At 58.8% G+C, this 23,588-nt stretch overlaps 1 protein-coding gene across 8 annotated transcripts in view; it reads right to left on the minus strand.

Annotated features, from left to right (window-relative positions):
• Positions 1–22,970, minus strand: part of KCNC4 (potassium voltage-gated channel subfamily C member 4) — a 49,559-nt gene extending 26,589 nt beyond the window's left edge. For 2 of the 8 annotated variants that reach the window (XR_004485199.2, XM_033434951.2), the window contains exons 1-3: positions 21,366–22,970; positions 9,538–10,474; positions 7,322–7,525 (exon numbers count right to left, since the gene is read on the minus strand). Coding sequence is in view for 7 of the 8 variants with exons in the window: in XM_033434951.2 (XP_033290842.1) it covers positions 7,322–7,525; positions 9,538–10,474; positions 21,366–22,034 (1,810 nt within the window). In the remaining variant the exon portion in view is untranslated. Of the gene's footprint in view, positions 1–273; positions 2,952–4,777; positions 4,955–7,321; positions 7,526–9,537; positions 10,475–21,365 lie in introns of those variants that run through there. The other 6 variants (XM_033434942.2, XM_033434923.2, XM_004263162.3 and 3 more) reach the window with 5 other exon arrangements.
• Between the last annotated feature and the right edge of the window lie 618 nt (positions 22,971–23,588).

Here is a 23,588-nt window from a genome sequence, read left to right on the forward strand (position 1 = left end):
GATGGGGCGGTGGCAGCAGTGGAGATCACTGCCCAGAAGCCCGGGGTCCCAGGTTAGTCCTCTTGGCGCGACCTTGGCCAGATCACCTTTCATCTCGAGGATTTCACGTCTGGCTCTAAATGCAGGGGTTGGGCTGCACTGGTGATTCCTGGTGGGGGCGGGTTAGGAGTGTGTTGCATTTCTCAGGTGTTGGGGGTGGGGGAAGCCCGGGGAGGTCCCCACAGATACAGAAAGGAGAGGCGGAGGCAGTCACTCACACAGCGAGCACGGCAGGACGCTCCAGATGTCTTTATTGGGGCTTGAACACAGAATGACAGTCAAAGGCATGCAGACAGGGCGGCAGGGCCCAGCCTAGGCATGCCTCAGACACACGAGGGGACAGCTTTAGAAAAGGACGACCAACACTAGGGAGGGGCAGGGCGGGCTGGGAGTGGGGAGGGAGGGCCGACGCAGGGGCAGAGGCCAAGGTCGAAGGGGGCACCTGGCCTCCGCTATTGCACGCATACTCTGGCCACTAGCCAGGAAGTACTGTATTGCAACTGGTCTCCGCTCGCCCGCAGCATTCCCTTCTCGGACCCCTGAGCCAGATGGGCAGACAGACCCCTTCCCTGCCCGTCCGCCCAGCAGCATCTTTGGAAACAAATGGACGAAGGCGACAGAACAAAAAACCAGAAATAAAAAAAGACAAAACACCCCCTCAGTCAAGGACACAGGGAAGGTGGAGAAAGGAGTGGAAGAAGGTGCGGAGGAGCCCCGGGAAGTCCCCCAACAACTGGGGCGTGGGCTGGGAGGTAGAGCCCCAATCTGGGATGGGGTGAGGCTAGTGGAGCAGTGACCCCAGGGGGCAATCTGGCCTTCCACAGGCCTCTGGACCACAGGGGAAACACTCCCAAGAGGGAGAGTCTAGCCGGGGACCACCCAGCTGGACTGGCAGTTCCCAGGTACACTTTTCCTGGGATATTCCACACACATATTCAGCAGAAACAAGGAATCAGTGAGGGGGAAGGGAGTGAGGGTGGGGTGGGGCGAGGGCCTGGGGAGACACAGCCTAACGAAGAAGACAGACCACCAAGAGCACATGCACTACACACAGTAGTATAGTATGTATGAATATAGACACTATATGTGCATATATATCTCTTCAATGTACAACAGAACAAGAACATCAGACCCAATGGCTCTGGGCCCCGAGGGTCACATGGGAGGTTTCCCATCAGTCCTGTGCAATCAAGGATATCTGAGTCTTTCCCAGCGAAAGATTCTTGCCTGGGTTCCAGAGCTGCCCTAAGCCTCTGGCTTTCTGTCTGTCTGCCTGTCTCTCTCACGTTGGTGCCGCTTTAAGAGAGGGTGAGGACTTCAGCCTGGGCATAGTTGGACGAGAGGGCATCTTGGCAGGTCTCTGTGTTTAAAGAGCACAGGTGTGAGACACTTGGACACACACTTTCGGCTCAACATTGCCTTCTTGGGGGAGGTGGTGGGTAAGGAGTTCAGCAAAAGAAAGGGAGAAACAAAAAACGAGATGTTAGAAGGAAGGCAGCTGCTGACCTATAGGCAGTGGGTTGAGGAGTAGGCCAGGAGCGGAGCTGGAAGGTGTGGGGCCCAGAGCTAAGAGTCCAGGAAGAGTGGGGATAGGGAGGAAAGGGGGTGAGCCCTTCATCACCCCTCTGCCAACCCAGCACCGGGCCACGGTGACCCATAGGTGATGTTACAGCTTATCTCCGTGCCTGTTAGGTAATGAGCTCCAGGAACCAGGAGACCTTAGGCCCTCAAAGCTGCAGTGCAGTGGGAAGAGGGACCACAGCTCTGCAGCCTGGCATGGAGGCAGTGGGAGAGGTTCCTGGTAGGGTGGTGGCTCACAGCCCACAGGCCATCACCTGGGCTGCTGCCTGCCCAGCCTGTGCTCCCCCCTGACATAGCTCCATCTGCTGTCACCACCTGGGGCTAGTCCATTGTCCCAGGGAGCCGGTGAGGAAGGCTCCTGAGTGTGCTGCCATGTCATGCCCAGTCCCCTTCCTCAATCTGGCAGGAACAGAGTCCCAGCAGCTGGAGGTCAGGAAGGACGACTGTGCCCATCTCAGGAGAGACAGCAGGAAACCCAACCCCTCAGTGAGCCCTTCTCGGCATCTCCTCCTCAGCCTGGGACGGCAGTGGTCTGGGCCTTCCCTTCCCCTACCTTCTCAACTGGGGCACAGGTAGGGCAGGCAGGAGGCTGCTGTGGGGGCAGGCATTATGCCAGAGAAGGCGATGTTCTCTGGCCAGGGCAGAGGGTCCCCCGTCTCCCAGGAAGCTCTGCGAAAGGGCAGCCGGAGCTGTTATGCAGACTCCCCTCTGACTCCCATGCAGTCTGGGCTCTGGGCGGAACAGGTACTTTCCCCTCTGGCTCCAGCTCCCAGCCACCCCTCTCAGAAGCCCTGGGGGCTGAGAAGTGGCCTCTAGGCTTGTCAGCAGCCCTGGTACAAACTGGAGGGGTAACAACTCCTAAGCGGGCTGCTTCCCTGATCTACAGGGAGCGGCCGGGCCCCAGCTGCAGGGGAAAGGCTGTTAGAAGCCAAAGTAATGGGTGGAGGTCCAAGTCCAGATCCAAGGTAAAGCAAACTGCACTCTCAGATTGTGGGTGGGAGGGAGAGCCCTCTCCTGAGGAGGGAGGCCCAAGGCCTGGGCAAGCCTGAGGCCCTCCCCAGGCAGGGCCTGGTGTACAGTGGGGCTCTGTAAACTCCAGGGCTCACTTTGCCCTTTCTGAGGGCCCTGAGAGGAGCTGGGGCAGGCAGCCTACTCAGCTCTCCCGTCAGCTCACGCTCAATCCTGTGTCAACCCTACAGAAGCCAGAGAGACAGGAGGGGTGTGTGGGAGCCCACCTCCCAAGGCACTAGGGGCTCCAGCCTGGCACTCCTGCATCATGTCGCCCGGAGACATCTGTGCCCACCACGGGGGTGCCGTGAGCATGCCCGTCCCTGTGGGAGGGAAGAGAGGGAAGGAGGCGGTGGGTGCCGTGGAAACTTGGGCTCCTGACAACTTGAGGGCTGCCACAGAAATAGCCGCCTCAGTTCCCTGAACCAGAAAGGCAAGTGAGAGGAGAAAATAGCTGTGGTGCCCATGCTACACCGGACACCCAGCTCCTTGTGTCCGTGTCAGAGCCAGGACCCCTGCACCAGGGAGCCCGGCAGGAGCAGGACCGAACCCATCCTCCCGGAGGAGAAGCTGGGTTCTCAGACTGGGCTGGAAGGGTAGAAGGTGCCCTGCTCCCATCCTGCTCTCCAGGGCTTCCCTGTCCGTGTCCCCTTCTGAGGGGCAGTGACATGGATGCCCCTGTATCTTCTCAGCTCTTCTTCTCGTCATTCTGAGAGCAAGCAGGAGGCAGGCTCCACAGACCACAGCAGCGCTGGGGGAGCCGAGGACCCACCTTGCACAGACTTTTCTGGAAGGGATACTCCTGTGTCTGCCCAAGGCTGAAGAAGGCACTGAAATGGGGATGCTCCTGGAACAGGCTCTTCATCACCCCCCCAACTCCATGAAACGGTCTGACCTTTCCGCCCAGCTCACCTTCTGGGGTGGCCTCCAGAGTCCCCAGCCTCCTGCCAAGTCCCAAAATGCTGTCTGGCGGTACCCATCTCTGCCCACTCTGGAAGGAGCAGACATGGACCTTCCTTAGTCATTCCCTCGACCAAGTTGCATAATCTGACTCTAAAAATTGCCAGGCACACGGCTCCGCTGCCAGGTCTAATTCCCATCAGGTGAAACAGGCAATGCCTCGGCTGAGGTGTTCCGAGCTCCCGGGCTGAGGAGGTCCTGGAGAGCCTGGCTGGTGCACTGGGGAGGGGCCCCCTGCGGCTCGGCCCACCCTGGGCGCGGCAGGCTGCCCGTCAGGGAGCTGGTGGGGGCAGGACGGCTTCAGTCCCTACACTTCCCCTCAGCTGCCCCTGCCCAGGGTGCACCCCTGCTCACTCAATGACTCACAGACCTGTTGTGCTCCCTGGCTCGTTAGGTAAATGAATACACTTAATTATAGAAATTAGATGAGTCTCCGGTTCTGGCAGCGATACAGAGCACAGAGGCTGGGTGGGAGCGGCAGGTGACTCAGAGGCAGGGCTGGGAGCTGGAGGGAGCAGCAGAGGAAGAAGAATTGTCGGGGAAGCAGAGGAAGCAGCGTGGCAAGCGATACTGCAGCTCGGGGTGCAGATGGGATGCTGGGCTCCGCTGCTGGGCGCCACCCCGAGAGGAGGACATCCCCGCGCCTACGCAGCCAATCCTTGGGCTCTGACTCTAGGAACTCCCACCTGCACCCCACGGCAGGCCTGGAGAACATCAGGTGGCACCGCTCCCCCAAGGAGTCAAGCCCTCACACACCGGCAGAGATGTCCCAGGGGACAGCCTTATTCCTGGCCGGTCTGGGTGTGGGATTGACAGACAGACAGACAGAGATGTTCAGTTGCAGGCTGTTTGGTTCCTGGTTGAAGGCCCCGAGGGATGGAAATGCATTTGCTGTGATCTAAGTGGGACCCTGCGGGGCAGGCTGGGCCCAGAGACACAGTCCTGGGGGTGACGGCACCCTCAGCTCAGGACGGGAGCGAGCGGGATAGAAGGCCTGCAAGTAATCTCTCCCTCACTCTCAGGTCCCAGAGCTGGACATTTTGGGGAGCTGGGTGCTGTGGAGGAGAGGCCTGGGGGCCTGAGTTCTCCTGAATCCTGCCTGGCTTCCGCAGGCCCCAGGAGGAACGAGGGCTGGAGGCATGTGAGTGTGCCTGTTTGCGCGCGTGCGCCCGGGGCGGGGTGAGCCGAGGGTGCAGCTACGGGGCTGAGTGTCCAGGGGGTGGGCTGGTGAGGGCGTGGAAGGGGTGGGCGAGCAGAAGCTTTCTTGTAGGGTAGGGTGAGCTGTACCGCGATGCCAGTTGAGATAGCCCCAGACTGGTTCCAGCAGCTCCTGTTGTGCTGTTTAGACTCCGGGACTTTTCACAGCCTTGGTGAAGAAAAGGCACGTGGGTCAGAGGGGCACAGCTCCTTGCCTGAGATGCTCGATGGGATCCACGTTCCGGGGACCCTGCAGGGCGGGCAGCCCCGGGACTGGGTGGAAGGGTCTGGTCCCCCTGGGAAAGGCTCCCTGAGTTTCTCTGGTCTCTGGATGGACCCCTGGGCCCCACACTCAGCTGACCTTTGCCCTATCATTGTCCCCAGGTAGGTTTCCCTCCAGTTGCATGAAGCCCCTACAGCCCTCAGTACCCTCCTTGCTCAACCCTAATTGCCCTAATTAGCACTCACCACCTTCCTTCCAGGGAGTTCACCTTCAGTCACATGCACCTACAGGGTCACGTGGGGTCTGTGCTGGTGGCCGGAGGAGGCCCGGGCCCACTCACTCCTGGGCCTGAATGTAGCCCAGGTGCAGAGAAGTGTGGCGTGGTGTGGCACGGGGAAAGTTGCCGAGCGCGCACTGGGAGTTTGGCGATGCTAACTGCCACGCTTGCTTAGCAGGGCCTGTTTCCCAGCAACCCACCTGTTCCCTCTCGAAGGTCACTCTAATTGGCTGAGCTACATGCTTGTTGCCAAGAAGCAGTGTGGAGGCATCTTGAAAATAGAGCAGCCGGGCCCCACAAGCAGCCAGAGAGATACGACGTGGTGGGACGCAGGCTCCCCAGCCCCATGCGTGCACACACACAGTCTCCTCCTCAGATGGGACCTGTTCCCCAGGCCCTCATGGTCCCTGTTCTGACTTGCAATCTCACAGCCTCCTGCGCACCACTACTTCCACTGAGCCCCTCACCACTCTGGATGAAAACAGGGGTGATCAGGACTCAGTTCTGTTTGCTCAAGTCCTACGTGGGGGGTGGGGTCCCCTTCACCCCACCTTCTACACCATCCACTTAGCGTGCTCCAGCCAGAGCAAGACTCTGGGTCTGAACTAGGACACAATGGAAGCCACAGCACGTTTGGGGTGGGGCAGGAGGGAGAGGCACATCCAGAGCCCAAGGAGTGGGCTACACAGAGGCCAGGGTTGACCAGAAGAACACAGAAGAGGGTGTAAGAGTCTGAGCACCGTCCACCTGCAGCCCTTTAGCTGAGCCTCCGGGCCACCTCCAGGTTCCAGGTTGCTGCTCCTGCTTCTGCCACCCAATAGGACACATGCCCAGCAAAGCAGGACGCATACCTCTCAGGTCTTGGTTAGGATCAGGGTGCCCTGGGGATCCCTTGGGGACAGTGGCGCTGAGGAAGCCAGGGAAAGGGACTGGGAAGGTATCCCTGGAGGCTGCCTGGGCTGGGCAGGCCAAGGGACATCCCTGGGGGGACAGAGACATCACAGGCTATTCCTACAGCAGCCACTGCCCCGCCTCACTCAACCTGCCTTTGGTCTGGGGTTTGGGGATGGCGGGAAGTGGCGGAGGGGTGTTGGGCTGAGAGAAGGTTAGTTAAGAAGGGAAGAGCTTTTTGCGGGGAGAGTTGGGGTTTATCCTGAAACTAGGCAGGCTGTTTAGAGAGATCAGGTCACAGCGACAAGGCAGGAAAAACAAAAAAGTGACAAGGAGCTAGGCAGAAGGGACACTTGGCCTTAAGAGCCCTGGCTCTCAGCCACCACTGGCTCTCAACCATCCCTAATCATTTCGGTCCCACTTTTTCAGGCCAGGAATCCCTAGCTCCACTGACCAGCTTCTGCATGGGGTCTGCTGATGGCATTTCAGCCTTCCCTTGAACTTGCCAAATCCTTCAGAACGCACTTCAGAGGGGAACCACTCTCCCTGTCCACCCCTCCCCCTGGTCACCCTTCTGGCTCTACCCGGAGTGAACAGTTCCATCTCAGGGGCTTGCAGATTTCGGCTGCAGAACCCCCAGTGCAAGACGGAGGAGGTGGGCCTGAGCCAGGCTCTCTGAAGACCTCACACCAGCACCCCGCTCTTACCCTGACTCCTGAGTGTGTTGGCATCTCCCAGGACTACTTACCTGGAGAAGCCTGAGCTGTGTTTAAGGGAGGCCTAGGGGAAGGCTGGCAATGGCCATGAGGAGCCAGGCCTGAAGACCACAGCAGGAACCGGAGGAAGAGAGGCAATAAAATGGAGGGGGCGGCAGGAGCCTCGATCTGGGGTCCCCTCACCCTCTAGCACTTGTCTTCCCCTGGGGGAACCCAGGGGGCTCTGTGTATCTTCTGGGGATGCTGCAGGCCTTTCTAATCCAGGAACTGGAATATCAGGGGACCCATCCTAAAAGCGAGGGTGCATCCGAGGCAGAGGAGATGGTGTCCATGGCCTCAGAGGAGGAGGAGACCTCAAGCTCCATGGGGGACACTGGGGAGACTCAGCTCCGTGGGGGCTAACCCCCTGCCCAGCCTGGGGAGCCATACCTTTCCGGACACTACCATCGGCACAGGCAAAGTCCCCAGCGCTGAGCAGGAAGCAGGCAGCTGCCTTCTTGTTTCTGTCTCGGGTGCCGGAGCGTCGCAGGGCCCGGCGCTCCTCTGGAGTGCGGGCGGAGGCCAGGGGCTGGGTGAGGCCGGCTCCCTCCTCGTCTGACAGCACCGCGCTGGCATCGCCGTTCTGCTTGGAGTCTAAAGGGGCAGACAGAAGGAAGGCTGCATGAGGGCTAATCCCAGACCTAAAGCATCACTTACCCAACCCGAGGGGAGAGTGTTGCTGGAGCCAGGGAGTGGGTCTGGTCCTGGGGGGCAGGGGACAGGATGCGGGCTTCCCTCCCAGCCTCGGCCAGGGCCACAGATACCCTAAAAGCAGGGATTCCCCAAGTTGGCCCTTTGAGATCAGTCCAAGGCAGGCAGCAGAGTCGGCTTCTGCCCTGGGTCTGGCTCAGGCTGACACGCGGATGAGTTTGCATTCCCTAGGAGAATGTCTGGCTTGTTGGGGTGAGGGTAGCACTGCCAGGGCTAAACTGTTAGTGTGGCGTCCGCAGCTGTCTTCCTGGACCACCCGAAGGCACTTGTTCACCAGGCATCCAAGCCAGAGTCAGTGCCTGAAGGATTTAAAGCCCTGTGCTCTCGGGGCTCCCCTGTGTCTGGGGAGGACCCCGAGGGGAAGAGGCTGCAATTCAGCTCCTACTGCTGTGGGCTCTAGTCCCACCCCTGCTCCGCCAGGCACGCAGCAGCACAGATGAAGCCGAGCCCTGGGATCTGGAGAAGGGGCGTTCCTTGGTCTGAAGGCAGTGGCCAGGGATGCCCTTTCGTGACCGAGCAGTTAGGGTCAGGCTGAGGAACGGCTCGTGGCGCCGTAGGTATTGCGGAGCCAGCCTAGGGACTTGTACATTTTGATATTAAGTTACTCTCTCTGAGCCCTGAATGGACCTCAGGGTAGAGCTGAAATTCCCTGGGGTACTGGCTGGGAGATTTATGTTCAGGGACTGGGGAAGAGGGTACCATCTTGGTGGGGGAGAAGAGGGGGGCCTAATGGGTACTGCTCCATCAAGGTCTTTGAAAGACCCGGGCCCTTGAATGACCCCAGGGAGTGAGTGGCTCCAGCACGTAGGATGGGCACCCACCAGCAGGCCACAGGTGAATGTCCCAAGTCAGGCACCTCCCCACAAGGACGAGTCCCACTTTGCCCCAGAGCCGAGACAGGAGCTGCTCCCTTAGTCTCCTGGCACCACCCCACCCCCCGCTCCCCAACGGCCTGGCATCTGACGGCCCCCCCATGCTAGGAATCCCATACCTCCCTCAGGAGCCCATCCCGTACCTAACAATTGGGTTCCCACTCTCCAACCTAACTTCACGCTGCTGTGGGTGACGCCAATTTCCTTTCACTCTTGACTCAGGTAGAAGCAAGCTTTCCTGGGGTGGCCTTTCTCATCCTTGAAGAGCACGATTCAGACCCTCAGGTCGTCCCGTTCCAGGATGCAGCTACCAGTTTCTTCCACCTTTCCTCTCCCATCTCCCAACACTGCCTGGGCTGCTCCCTCTTGGTTCCCTTCCGTCCCATGTTAAACCCCGAGCCCAGGACTCAGTCTAGCTTGTGCCAAACAGAAGGCAGACTCCCACTGCCATTACGTTATCACATTTATCAGGCCAAGAGACACTAGACTGGAACGTTTGGAAAGAAATGATTCATGTGTTGACTCTCCTCAGAAGAACAGCTGCCCGACTCTCCAGCTAATAAAGACAGCGCCCGATATTTGTAAAGTGGTTTTAACTTCTTCAAGCACTTTCATGTCCATCATTCGTTTGGGTCTCGTCAAAGTCGGGGTAAGACATTGACAGCATTCCCGTTTTACAGGTGAGGAGTCTATGCCCAGAGAGGGTGAGTGACTGGCCTGTGGGCACACAGCATAATGGCCAAGATGGGATAAGAAACCCAGGCTTCTAATTTACAGCCCCACGCACTGCCCAGAGCAGCCTAAATTTAGGGGGATACTCACTCCACAGAGCCTGATGTTCAGGAAGCTATCAGAGAATAGATATTCAGCCTCCATACTGTGCCCTCATAAAGGCACGCCTTATATTTCGGGAAGCCCAGAGCAATAAAAGCACAATCCCAAGTTCCAAGGGCTGAGTTTCACCTGGGAACTCCCCTGGCCACTGGGGGAGAGGTGGCTTTCCTTCCCAACCCCCAATCTCACCTGCCCGTTTCCTCTCAACCACACCCTCTTCTGGGGCAGGGGGGCTGGCATCACTGTAGGTACTGTCCCTGGGCGAGGTCTCCTGCGACTTGCAGTAAATGGGCGACTCCAGCTGGGGCGGCCGAGGCACGTGCTTCTTCCGTTTCTTGGGCAGCTTCTGCTTGGCCATGGCCAGAGAGTAGTACATGCCGAAGTTGTTGACAATGACAGGCACGGGCATGGCAATGGTGAGCACGCCGGCCAGTGCACACAGCGCCCCCACCAGCATGCCTGACCACGTCTTGGGGTACATGTCCCCGTAGCCCAGCGTCGTCATGGTGACCACGGCCCACCAGAAGCCGATGGGGATGTTCTTGAAGTCGGTGTGATCATTGCCCCGCGGGTCGGAAGGCCTGGCGCCGATGCGCTCCGCGTAGTAGATCATGGTGGCGAAGATAAGCACGCCCAGGGCCAGGAAGATGATGAGCAGCAGGAACTCGTTGGTGCTGGCGCGCAGGGTGTGGCCCAGCACGCGCAGCCCCACGAAGTGGCGCGTAAGCTTGAAGATGCGCAGGATGCGCACGAAGCGCACGACGCGCAGGAAGCCCAGAACGTCGCGAGCCGCCTTGGACGACAGGCCGCTCAGCCCCACCTCCAGGTAGAAGGGCAGGATGGCCACGAAGTCGATGATGTTGAGCAGGTTCTTAACGAAGTCCAGCGTGTCGGGGCAGCACACGATGCGCACCAGGAACTCCAGCGTGAACCACAGGACGCACACTCCCTCGATGTAAGTCAGGATGGGCTCCGTTTCCACCTCCCGCCGGAAGCGCACACTGGTAGTATTCCCCACTCTGTGGATCTCCGTCACGTTGCGGTCGATGTTGAAGGCCTCGTGCGTCTCCAGGCAGAAGGTGGTGATGGACACCAGGATGAAGAAGAGAGAGGCAAAGGCCACCACCTATGGGCGGGGAGGAGAGTGAAGGCAGCTGTCACGGACAGATGCACCCAGCAGGGACTGGGCCCTCGGCCCGTATTGGGAGGGGCCGTGGGTCACCAGGCAGTCTGTTAGGTGGTGAGAGGTGGGATTAAGGTACACAGTCAGGGGCTGGAATTCCCTCCCCAAAGGGTCTTCATCCCTCTGCTTGCGTGCTTTAAGGCAGTACGTCCCAATCTTTGTCATGGTGCACAGAAGTTAGAGGCTGCCTTTAGCTGGAAGGAACTGACCAGAGGACTATAGCTGCCTGGCCCTGCCTATTGCCTAGCTCTGCCCACCTCTAACCTGATCGTGCTTTGAGGCTTCTCAAACTGTAATGGCTGTATAAATCCTCCAGGAACCTTGTTAAAATGCCATTCTGATTCAGGAGGTCTGGGGCAGGGCCTGTGATTCTGCATTTCTAACAAGCTTTCAGGTGAGGCTGCTTGCCCACAGACCACACCTCAAGTAACTAGGCTTTAAGGCAGTAAAGTGACCTGGACCACCAGCGTAAGCATCACCTGGGAACTAGTTAGAAATGCAAAGCCTCGGGCCCCACCCCAACCTACTGAATGACAAATGCTGGGCGGAGGGTCCAGTAATGTTTCAACAATCTTCCAGGTAATTCTGATACACACTAAATTGCAAGGGCCACTACATTAAGGGATATGCCTAGAGGCAGGGGGCTGGCATTCTACCTATTAAGCTCCGGCCATGACCCACCGCCTCAATCCCCAAGTCCCAGCCCCTCCTGCCTGCCTCTCACCCTAGGATGTCTGAGCCGACTGCCCAGACAGTGAGAAGCGTCTGAAGAAAGACAACCTGCTCCGGGGCAGGAGACAGGGTAGTCTGCCCAGAATAGCCACCCTCCCCTTCCCGAGAACTGACATTTCCTGGGACACTGAGCGCCAACAAAAAATAAACTGCACCCATTGGGATCAGAGTGTGGCAACAGCTGATCTGGACAGCTGCTGGGATCTCGGCTAGAATGATGACAGCAGCACTCAGCAGAGGAACGGCTGGGTTTAAGTGTCCAATCATTATGAATGGAGATGAAATGCATGTGTAATAACACCAATTACGGAGCCTTCATCTGTTATTCATGTGATGCCATTCACCACTGTCAGGGTGCTCCTTGCTGGAGTCCATGCCCCCTGCTGTTGTCTGTCCTGCTTGGTGGGTGGGGATGGGCTTCCTCCCTGAGCAGCGGGCTGAGCTGATAGATGAGGGAGGACTGTGGCCCCACGACCCCTTGGCAACCCCCATTGCCTGCCCCACTCTGATTTCCACCTGGCCATGGCATTGCCCCGTCTAATGATGCCTCTCAGAGATGCTTTCCTCCCTGGGAGTCTGCACCGAGACGGGTGAGGTGGGTGGGCACAACTTCTTAGTACTGCAAAACACCAGTGGAGAATACAGGGGGATCTGGGAAAATGAAGCAAGAAGTAGCACCTCCAAGGGCGTCTGGAGCAGGAGCGAGTCTGAGGAGGGAACTTTGGGAATGAACATTCATTACCCATCTATTCTGTGCCTGGCATACTTGGGCACTCTATACGTGTTATCACCTTCAGTCCTTCCTGTGAGGTAGGCCCCATTATCCCATTTTCCAAAGGAGGAACTGAAGATCAGAGAGGTTATATACTTGCCTAAGGTCACACAGCCTGGAAGGGATGGAAACCAGACTTGAACTCAGCACTGTTTAACTCAGGGGCCGTACCTTCTCTTCACACCTCCCAGGCAGGGTCAATTCACAGACCCAGGAAAGTCTTCTCTGAATTACCAATACTGCTCCCAGCCAGCTCCCTGATGACTGCTATTTCACTCTTAGGAATGTGTACCTTTGGCTTGGGACAGACACCCGCCACACAGTAAGACTTATTTGTACTTGAACACGGACAGGTTGATCAGATAACGGCAAGTTAGGAGAAGCAGGGTAGCAGACCACAGACACGCTTTTCCACTTGACAACTCTGCCTGGAGCTTCTCTTGCCTGCTTCTCCCCCCACCCCCAACCCCTCCCGCCCCCCCCCATGAAGGTGAATTTCAAGTTCCCTTGCTGGTTTCAGTTTTCTTCCCCTGAGAAATGGGCTGTCAAGACAATACAGGTTGACATGGGCATTAGGCAAATAGCTCCAGCCTATGGGCTCTCGAGGGCCATCCAGAGATGAGGCGGTGGAGGCACCTGTCCAGTGGCCACGGTGATGCGGGGAACCCCGAGTCCTGGCACCGCCCTCCCACGCAGAGGGCATTGGGGTCAGGGGTGGGGTCAGCACATCCCAGATCTGCCAGGAAGCCTGGGAAGCAGAAGCTGGTGCTCTTCTGAGGAAAAGTTAGCCAGCAGAGTTGGCCCACCTGGGAGCCCAGCGTGAAGTTAATTGGTGATTTGGAAAAACAAGTTCAGGAAGAGCTGCCACGGGGCTGAGTAGAGGGCACAGGGAGGGGAGGGGAGGGGAGGGGAGGGGAGGGGAGGGCGGGTGCTGTGGCCAGGGCCACTCTCTCACCAGCAGGGCCAAGGTGCCTTCCTCAAGTCTACCCCAAGGGCTCCTTCTGCAGCAGGCCCAGTGGGTGCAAACCACTCCTCCCTCCTGCATTAGGGAACAACCCCCTGAATTCCTGCAGTGTTCACTCATTTTTTTTTTTTTTTAAACGCACAACCATCCCATCTACTTACTTCTACCCCTCACTGCCACCCTCTCAGAGGATGCGGACAGGGAAAGGGGGGCCACATGTGTCCATTTCTCAGGGGCAACAGAGGCACGAGACAGGGCAAATGACTTGTTGAGGATTAAACTGAGGCCAGGTCTCTTCATGCACAGCTCAGAGCTCTTTCCTCTTGGCCTCTCTGACCAAACAGATGGGGACAATCCACTCCTCCCTGATGAAACCTACACGGGGCCTCAGTCTCCCTTGTGGCCCCTCCAGGCTGGTCCCAGGAAGCCCTCACTCCCTGAGCAGACAGGTAGACCTAAGGCCGAGCGGTGATAGATGCAGGTACCCCTTCAGGGCCCTAAATTATTCCCCAAGCCAAGTTATTTTGTAAGTGGTGGCCCTGCTTGCAATCGGTGCCTTTCACCGGGGCTTTTCCCTTTCGTGGCAGGGATACTGCTTTCATTCTGCTTTCAACCCTTGACTGGGACCTGAAAGGGACCAGCGAGGAGGCGGCGGCTGCAGCAGCATCGCCCAGCTCAGAGGTCAAGGCCTCACACCTGAGCCTCCTATCCAGTGCCCCCACCCCCCAACGCTGGCCCATCCTGCGAGGCTGGCAGGGCCCCTCAGAGCGCTCCCCATCGGCCCCTGCAACACATGGGGCTGTGCAGCCTCGGGGAGCTGAGACTGAGGGCAAAGGAGAGCTAAGGAGCCCTGGAGTCAGCTGCCTGGGTGCCTCATCCCGGCACTGCTACTCAGTGAGGGAAACGGTGCACTCTGTGCCTGTTTCCTCGCTACAAAATGGGACACTACTAGTGCCCCCACTAGTGTTACTGTAGGATTAAATGAGCTCCTACACAGCAAGTGCCTGGCATACAGTAAGTGCTCAATAAATGGCGACAGAGCTGAGGAGGCGAGGGGGCCTCCGTGAACACCCGCGCGCAGCTTCTGAGGACGAGTTGGATCTGGAGCCCAAAATATCACAAAGCCTTTGCTTCACAGAAGAGAAAGGGACTCGGAAGGTCATTGAATTCAGTTCCCTTTCTGCTGTTTTATAGGTGATGAAACTGAGACCTGGGGAGAAGTGACCTGCCTGGTTCCCATGGCCAAAGCTGTCCGTTCTTTCCACTGTGTGGGGACAGAGGCATGGATTCTGCTGGAAGTCAACACTGCCCAAGCAGGGACTTCCCTGGCGGTCCAGTGGCTAAGACTCTCCGCTTCCACTGCGGTGGGCGTGGGTTCGATCCCTGGAGGGGAAACTGGCATACCGCATGCCGCACGGTGCAGCCAAAGAAAACAAAAACCGAAACTGCCCAAGCAGAAGACCGCTTGTGTGGACTAGTTCGGCCAGCAGCAGCCCCTCTCCTGCCAGCTGGGAGGATACAGGAGGGTCCTAGCCTCTCTGAAGGACAGTGCTACTCCTTCGAGCTTCCTGCTCCCTTGGGCCCCTCACACTGGCTGGCTGTATCCTGTTGGGGACCCATCTGTCTCCAGAGACCCAGGTGTTTCAGCTGGTGAGCCAGCCCCATGACCAGCCTCCTTCACTGAGCTCATCCCATGACTGTCTTTGGCGGTAATGTAAAGTCACACACTTCTGGACGCAAGTCCGGCTCTGCAACTTACTGCCCAGACCTTGGGCAAGTTACTTACCCTCTCTGAGCCTTAAGGATCTTTGTTCATAAAATGGAAAACTGAGTACCTACTATGTGCCAGACACTGTTCTGGGTGCTGTGGAACAGTAGGAAACAAAACACCCCTGCCCCTTAGACCTTCCATTCCAGTGGAAGGAGACTGTCAACAAATAAGTAGAGTATGTCAGATGGTATAAGAGGGAGAAAAATAAAGAGAAAGGAGGCTAAGAAGTGTGAGGGTGGGGGAGCTATTTCAAATAGGGTGGTCAGGCAAGGCCTCAGTGCCAAGGTGACATCGAAGCAGAGACCTGAAGGAGTGAGGGAATGAGTTATGTGAAGATCCAGCAGAACTCCAGAGGCAGCGGGAACAGGCAGTGCAAAGGCCCTGAGGCTACCAGCATACTTCATGTACTGACGGGATAAGAGTACCTATCTTATAGGGTTATTTTGAGGATTAAAAGAAATGATGTTTGTAAAACTTAGCACCGAGCCTAGAGTGGCTCAGAAATCTGGCAGAGGCTGGGTTGGGGGGGTGGGGAGGAGGTGACAGACACCAGTCATTGGGAACTGCATACAATCAGCAGGCGCAGGGGAGGGGAGCCCAAGGAGGAAGGGCCAAGGAGACAGATGGACAGATAAACATAAGAAGACTCATGCCCAAAAACCTATATTAAGGATGAAGTGTAGGAGAAGAGAAATTTGAGAACACAGCCAAAGACACTTGCAGAGGAAGATCTGAGGGGATGGGATGAGGAGCTGAGCCTTCTGGGGAAGTGAGATCCTAGTGCCCAGGTGGTGCTGGAAAGGGAGTGGGCAGCCCTGCGGGCTGAGAAGCAGGGAAGGAGAGGAAGTCTGCCAGGCAAGGCATCTCTAAGCTGTCCCTGGGCTCCTGGGTGAGGACCTGTACTATGATGCCCAGGTCCCAGCCGAGGGACCCCAGCTCCTCTCCCTTCATGGGCTGCCCAAGAGCAGAACCTGGCTGGCCCTGGGCCTTCCCATCCTGAGCCAGGACCCTCTGGTTCCGGTGTCAGAGCCAGCCTCTACCATGCCCAGCCCCTGCCAAGCTAGCACCTGGGGCCTCTCAGGGCCACGTGGCTGCCTAGAGCCGATGAGTCCCAGATGGAATTCAGGCCAGTCCACGTCACCGGCCGAGAACTTATCCAGACAAATGCAATTCCAGGTTCTTGCCTATCTGTCAAAACACCCCTGCCCCTTAGACTTTCTGTCCCATGCTGTCCTCTCTCTGCTCTGGCTGGCCGCCTGGCCAGGAAATTCCCTTCTTCACTAACTCTGCATGGTTAGGCACTACCCACACTGAATATTTATTTATATATTTATTTATAACTGGCTTCCTTCTAAAAATTATTTAAGGAAGCTAAGTCACTATCACGCAGGGCCTACCCAGTTTAACTTCTGTTTCCTTGTTGAAGCTTCCCTGCATACCAGCCCCCCTCCAAACAAAACCTCATCGCACACAGAGGTGGGACTTATCACTTCCCCCTCTCACCTTCCACTGAACTTCATGTTTTAAGACTGCTGTGGCCCCTCTCCTGATCTACCTTGTATTATTATTACCATTTCTTGTCACTCAGTTTTCCCCAGCTGCCACCTACTCCACCTGATGTGGTTCTCTTTAGGAACAGGGACCACCTCTAACTCGTCTTTCTATGTATAGAGGCCAGCCTGGCGTCTGGCAGGTAGTAAGTGCTCAATAAATGTTTCCTGAATGACTGAAGCCAAGGTGACTGCCTGCCCCCTCTCCTGGTCCTGGGGAGCCTGTCACGAGGAGAGATCATCAGTCTCACTCACTGGGACTAGAGGTGACAAAGGGATGCCTAGGAATCCCTCCAGGCACCTGGGCTCTCAAGACTCTGCGGCTCTCAGGGGTGGGTCAAGCCAGTTGCCTGATGGGGACCCCTGCCGGGGGCCAGTAACCTTCACCCAGCCCAGAGAAATGCCCAGCAGGGAGCTGGGCCAGGTCGTGGCAGGCTGGCTGCCGAGGAACAAAATTGGCTCGAGTACCCTTGTGCTCAGCATCCCAGGCTGACGCGGACCACAGGTGGAGGTGAAGGGCCTGGGGGCTCCCGGTTCCCAAGGCCCAGCTGCCTAACTCCGTTCCTGCCTGCTCTTCCCCCAACTCTCCAAAATAGCCCAAGTTTATTTTATCCCTTCCCCCACTTTACACCCCACCCCAAACGGAGACAAACAGAAACACCTCATCATCCAGAGACAAGATGTTCAGAGACAAATGTTGGTCTGTTCAGAACAAGAGAGGAAAACAGAAAACAAACCCAGGAGGAGACTGGGAGGCTGCCTCAGGGCAGGGGTGGGGGGAGGCCTGCAGCCCTTGGCCTAACATTGCTCCTGTTCCCGGGAAGGCGGTAGAGGGGCTGCCCTGGGGCATGCTGGCACTGCGACCCTAAGGGTGCTGCGGAAGCTGGGGCACCCAGTCTCCTGGGCTCAGGTTCCTGGCCCTTCCTCACCCGGAGGGCATGGGACTGCGAGTCCTGGCCCTCACTCAGAAGCCTGTCATGCCCACCGACTGGCTGGTCCCAGGCAACACCCAGGCCGGAGAAGCTGGGGCCTTCAGATGGGGTGAGCAGGAAGCGAGCTCTGCATGTCCTTCCTAGAAGGCCTCAGTTTCATTCCTCTGCCTGGGCCACGGAACACCTAGTCTCTTCTCTTAACCAAGCCCCCTTTTTTTTTGTCCTATAAAAAGCCCCACAGTGAGGGAAAGAAAGAGAAAGCAAGCTCAGGTGTGAGCAATTCTAGGGAGCAAGGAGACAGAGCCTTTAGTTTGGAGGGAGAAGTGAAGGAAGGGATGGGAGGAGAGCAGAAGGGCCCTCCCCTCCCGAAGGGCCCTCCTGAAGTCAGGGGCCCTCTCCAAGCAGAAGCCCCAGGAGGCGGCCGAAGCCGGGGACAAGCACAGACGTGGATGCACAAGATCTGGGCTTGGATCCTAGTTCTACCACCAGCTATGCGACCTTGAACAAGCCCCTCTGGGTCTCCGTTTCCTTCTCTGTAAGCTGAGGTTAATAATCCCTGCCTCACATGGGTCAGATAAGGTATTAGAAAAAAGTGCAGGTGTGCCAGCACCTGACAACTGGCACAGCGGATGCCCAAGCAGTGTGAAACCCCAGCTGCAGCTGCCTCTTGGGGCAGTGGGATCCCGTGGGGTCACCTCCTCTACTCAGAGGGGAAACGCCATGAGAAAACTCAATCTAGGTACTGATTTAGCCAAAGGAGAGCTATCATCCTTAATAGGGCTGATAACTGGACTAAAGCCAGCTCAGCCCCTGGGACCTCTGGAGACTGGGGATGAGGAAGGTGAGTGTCCCAGGGTCCCATTCATCAGGCCTCCTGTCTGCCCTCAGAAAAGGAGGAAGGCCTGATCCTAGAGCTCCGGTTGCTGCCCAAACCCTGACTGGTCCGCCTCAGTCTGGGAAGCCACCCTCGCCATTGCTGAGCCCTCCCTCTGCCTGGGACCACGGGCAGTGGGCAGAGGGGGACAGGACCAGCCTGCCTCCTGTGCTTGCTCCCAGGTCAGGCCATGGGAACAGAACCACAGCAGCAGCTGTCCGTGGACCCAGCCGCTGTGAAGGGAGCAGGGTGAGCACCCAGGCTGGAGCCTGCCTGAACAGGAATGGCTCTGCGGGCCAGGCCGGTAGCTAGGCAACAGGCTCCCATAATCAGCTCAATTCACTTTCCGTTTGTATCTGTTTTGTTCCTGTCATAACGCACTACTCAAATGACCAGCTGCTGTATGCAAAGAGATGCCCGGGGCAGCGCCCCGCTCCTCTGCCCTTACTGGCCCTCGGTGAGCGCCCCAAGCCCACCGCAGTGCTGCAGGCCCCTCCCTCTTCCTCCAGGGAGGCAGAGGGAGGAGGCCGAGGGAGGGAAGGTATGTGTACAGACCCAGGGGACAGCACAGGGGCAGGGGGTATTATTGGCCTGGTGTAAACAGAGCAGGGCGGGCATAGCCCCAGAACCCCAGCACCTCAGACCCTCAGGCCTGGAGGCATAACCGAGTAAGTGTCCCTTCTGATGTCCCCAACTGCCCCTGGTCTTCTGATGTCATCCACGGGAGGTACAAAACCTCAGGCCACCTCCCAGACCAGAGTAACGAACGATCCACCTCAAAAAACAGCCGCCTTCAGTGGCAAGAACATGTTATCACCCGAGGAGCAAGGGCTGGGTAGCGAGGGAGCCCTGGCTTTGAGTCACAGCCCACAGCTCTCTAGCTGTGTGACCTCAGGCAAGTTGTTTACCCTCTCACAGCCTCAGTCTATTAAATGGGGATAATACCTCCGCTGTAAGCTTACTGGGAGGATTAGAGATTAACGCAAAGTACCTGCATGGTGCGCTAAATAAATGGTGGTTGTTTATCAATGAATTTTTTAAACTTTTGTATTCTCCCCTGTATGTCCCAGGAACAGCCGAAGGCTTGCCTTTGCCTGTGCCTCTCAGCAGGAGGCAAGCCCCTTCTGGCACGAGTGCCACCAAAGCTCCATATGGCTATGCACAGCAGTATTAACACCCAGACGGCAGGCTACTTGGGGTGATTTGCCGGCTCTGTTATTTATTAGTTAAGGATCTGTGACGACACTTAACACCCCTGAATCCTGGTTTCTTCGTTAAGTGGGAAGAATTTACCCAACCCAGCCCCAAACTTCTGACCTCAACTGGATTGCCCTGGCTGCTGTGATTCCACATCCAAAGGGCCAAGTATCTTGGGCTCCTGGAGGACTTCCAGGGGCTAACCAGGCTCTGAGCTTACTCAGAGAGCCCCGGCTGGACCACTCTGCGGTGAGTTGAGGAGAAAATAAACTCACTGATGGTGCAGTCCTTTGGAATCAAAGGGGGAGGAACCTGAGCAGATGAAAAGTCCTCAGAGGCCCCAGAATGCTCGGTAATAGGGCCCTTAACCACCTCATCTCATTCCTGCCTCCCTGGCTTGCCCCCTTTGCCCCACTCCATCAAGCTAAATCTGCCTTCTCCTCCCCCACCCCCAACTTCGAAAGAGCCTGAAGGATCTGCACTTGTCTCTGCCCTCCTGCACACAGCCAAGAGCGAACACGTAGCAGGGTTAGAGGACTGCATGAGAAGCCCATGGGACTCACAGCCAGACAGGGCAAACAGAAGCGGCACCCTAGCTTTGCTCTCAGTCCCAGAAAAAGGTCCCCACCTTCCAGTGGCTGCCCTGGGATGGTACGCCTCAGCCACTGAGCCCTCTGCTCCTCCCTCCTCTTCCACGCAGGAGATGCATGTGCCCTGGTAGAGCATTTATGCCAGCCTAGCCCCTCCCTGCAGCCCCGTTTCCCAATCTCCTGCCCTCCCCTGGGGGAGTGAGGGGAGTGTAACTTTTTCTGCCATGACTGGGTTGAGGCCCAGCACAGGAGGTGCTGGGGAGTGCGGCAGGGCTCTGAGACTCACTAACATGACGACTTGGGATGCCAGAGGAAACTACCAGCTTCCACAGCAGGGGGCAGTCCCCAGAACCAACACATCACGCAGCTCTTTCCTGTCTCCCAGACAGACCCCAGCCAGGCTTCAGGCTGCCATCCATGAGATCAGACACCAACCCCCAGGGGTCTCTTTTTTAAAGAATCTGAAGCCATCCTTCATGGGTGTTTTTTTCTTTTTAGATGCCCAAGCCTACCTTCCCCTCTACCCGCTTCCACCTAAGCGGGTTAGAGGAAACTGGATTGACTTGGGGAGGGGATGGTGGGAAGGGACTAGATCTTGCCTAAATCAACCTACACTTCTCCCCCCTGCCCCCATCCCCATCACCTATTTCAAGCAGTAACCTGAACCAGGGCTTTCTGGGAAGCCAGTTTGTGCTGCAGTAGAAAGAAAGAAGCGGCAACAAATCTGGGACCATCACCAGGCAGCCTGTGGCTGGCCACTGGCCGCGGGAGCCCCAAGGGCCCGCAACATTAGGCTCTTCCTGTCTGACTCTCCCCTCATCCCCGCAGAGGCCAGGATAACCCAGGTGTCCAGGAAGCCTCAGGGGCGTGGCGTGGGGCAGGCATCTTGACTTATCTTCCTGGGAAAAAGAAGGGCTCTCCCAAACCTGGATGAGAGGCCTGGGTTCTGGTCCCAGTTCTGCCTGTTACGGCTGAAGAGGCTGAAACCCGTGGCCCCTTCTCTAGAACTCATAGTTCCCAGCACACTGAGCTGCTGGGAGGATTTCAACGAGATGGGACACAAGGAACTGCCACAGTAGCCACTTACACTCTAGTTTTTTCCCCCAAATCCTGCCTGACTCCAGCACAAGGCCCCACTCCAGTTCTCCAGGACTCTGTCCTTCAGAGGAATTGGGGGTAGATGTAGAGAGGCCACCTGTGCAGGAAGAAGGGGGTGGAAGAGCTCAGCTAAGAGCACCCCACTCGCTGGGAGGGGGATGCCTTAAAGCAGGAACTGGGATTAGGTCCAAGTAGTAAGTCAGGAGCGCAAAAGTGTGCAATCTCCTGATGAAGCGTTGGGGGCGAGGATGATTCCCCTGGGGGCCCATGGAAAGCAGGGGAATTTGGGAGAGAGGCGGTGGTAAAAGTCGGCCAGTCTCGGTCCGAGAGAAGACCCAGGCTCCTGCCACTCACCCTGGCCGCCCGGGAGGAGTAGGGATCCTCGAAGAGCGCCCACATGCGGGGCTGCCAGCCGCGGCAGCCCCCGGACCCGGCGCCGGGGCCGGCACCTCCCTCGTGGGGCCCCAGGCGCTGCAGGGCCAGCTCCCGCTCATCGTCGCCAGCCTCGTCGCCGGGCCCCGCGCCCCCGCCGCCTCCGTCTGGGCTCTCGAAGATGTCGAGCGCCTCCTCGGCGTCGCGGTGCTGCCGGTAGGTCATCCAGCAGCAGGGCTCCACGTCGGTCTCGTCGATGCCCCAGAAGGTGAGCTCCTCCTCAAACAGAGGCCCGCACACGTCGGCGGGGCAGTGCAGCTTGCCCGTGCGGTAGTAGTTGAGCACGTAAGCAAAGACGCCCGGGTGCCGGTCGAAGAAGAACTCGCAGCCACCGCCGCCGCTGCTGCCTGCACCACCGCCATCGGACGCGGGCCGGCCTCCGCCGTCGGGATCGGCCAGCCAGGCGAGGCGGGTGCCCGGTAGGGTGCGCAGGGTGCTGCGGTAGGTCTCATGTCGCGTGCCGCCCACGTTGATGATGATCTTCTCCGACGCCTCGCCCTTGGCCATCTCCTCCTTCAGACATGTTTTGGACGGAGGCTTGTTCCCCGACTTGCGCCCGCGGTAGGAGGAGACACACACCGAGCTGATCATAAGAAGCGCTGCGGGGCTTCGGCTTGGGGCGGCCGCTGCCCTCCAAACACCCTTCCAGAGGAGGCAGCGTCAGACGGGGGAGGGGGAGGAGACCAGGAGGAGGCAGGAGGCCGCGGCGGCCCCCTCTGCGGCGTGGCCCTGCCCCTGCCTCCCCCCCGGGGCGCGGAGCGGGAGGAGTTGGATTTCTCGCGGGCACAGGTGGTTGCGGTTTGGGCTGGCAGCGCCGGGGAGGGAGGCAGGAGGGGAAAAGGAGAGCCGAGGACCCAAGCGAGGCGCCCGGGAGTCAGGGCTAGCACACACACACTTCCCCCGCTAGCACTGGACACCCAGACGCTCGGGGCCCGGGACACGCCCCCCTGCACCCCCCAACAGACGGGGAAGCGCACTGTCCAGGCGCACTGCGCGCGCTCACACTCACACGGGCCACCCTCTGGCTCCCAGTCCGCGCCGAGACCCGGGAGCTGCGGCGGCGGCGGCGGAAGCAACGCAGCAGCAACAAGTCCTCCAAGCGGCTGCCGGGGCTGGGCCGGCGCTCTCACGGCAGCCGGAGCTCCGCGGGCCCGGGCTGCGTGCGGTCAACACAAGGCGGCGGCGGCGGCGGCGGCGGCATGTGGCCTCTTCCCCCCATTCATAAATCCAGCGCAGGGCACGGATGGCGGGCGGGGCGGAGCGGAACGCGGCGTTCGGGCGGGCGGGTGCTGCGCAGAGCGAGGCGGCACAAGGAAAACAAGCGCGCCCGCAGGAACGAGCCTCTGGTCCTGCGTCCGCGGCTCGACAGCGGCGGGGAGCTGCGCTGCGCTGGGCGCTGCGCTGCGGGGGCCGTGCCGGGGCGGGGGGGCCTCGGACGGGGCGTCCTGCGCGGCGCCGAGCTTGGGGGCGGGGCAGCTCCCGGGAGCAGGGCTCTGGGCACTGCGAAGGAGTCTCCCGGGCGGTGACCGAGTGGCCAAGGACACCTGCAGGCTTCCTGGGCTGCGACAAGCGGGAGCCTCAGCGCAGCGCCCCGGCGCCTGGCTCCTGCGATCTGGCGGGGCTGAGAGCCACGCCATCCACGCGTCTACCCATCTCCGGGAGGGGCGCTGGTCTTGGCCCGCAGCAGGGGGCGGGCGAGAGGTGGCCTAGGGTCGGGGGTTGCCTCCACGCCGGTGGGCTGCGGCTCTGGGCGCTCTCCGTCTCCCTCCGGCGTTGGTAGCGGACGCCGCTCTCTGCTGGCGCCTTTTCCTCCCGGCGCCGCCTCGCCCGGGTGCGCCCTCCGCGGAGCGGAGTGGGCGGGGCGTGGCGTGGCGTGGGGCCGACCCGGCTCGCTGCAGGGCCCCGGCGGCCGAGCTCTGCCTTCCTCCGCGGAGCCTAGCGGAGCCAAGCTAAGCCAGGAGCGTAACCCCCTCGCCGCCTGCACGCCTTGCGCGCCTCCGCCGCCGTCCCCTCCCGCCCCCTTCGGCCCGGCTCCCCGCCTCCCCCGAGCCCAGAGCTCCTCCCACTGCAGTCCGGCTGCCACCTAAGCGCTCTCGACCCCTGACCTCTGACCTGCTCCCGCCCCTTCTGGCAGCTCCTGTTGCC

This window comes from Orcinus orca, chromosome 1 (genome assembly GCF_937001465.1).
Source record: "Orcinus orca chromosome 1, mOrcOrc1.1, whole genome shotgun sequence".
NCBI lineage: Eukaryota > Metazoa > Chordata > Mammalia > Artiodactyla > Delphinidae > Orcinus > Orcinus orca.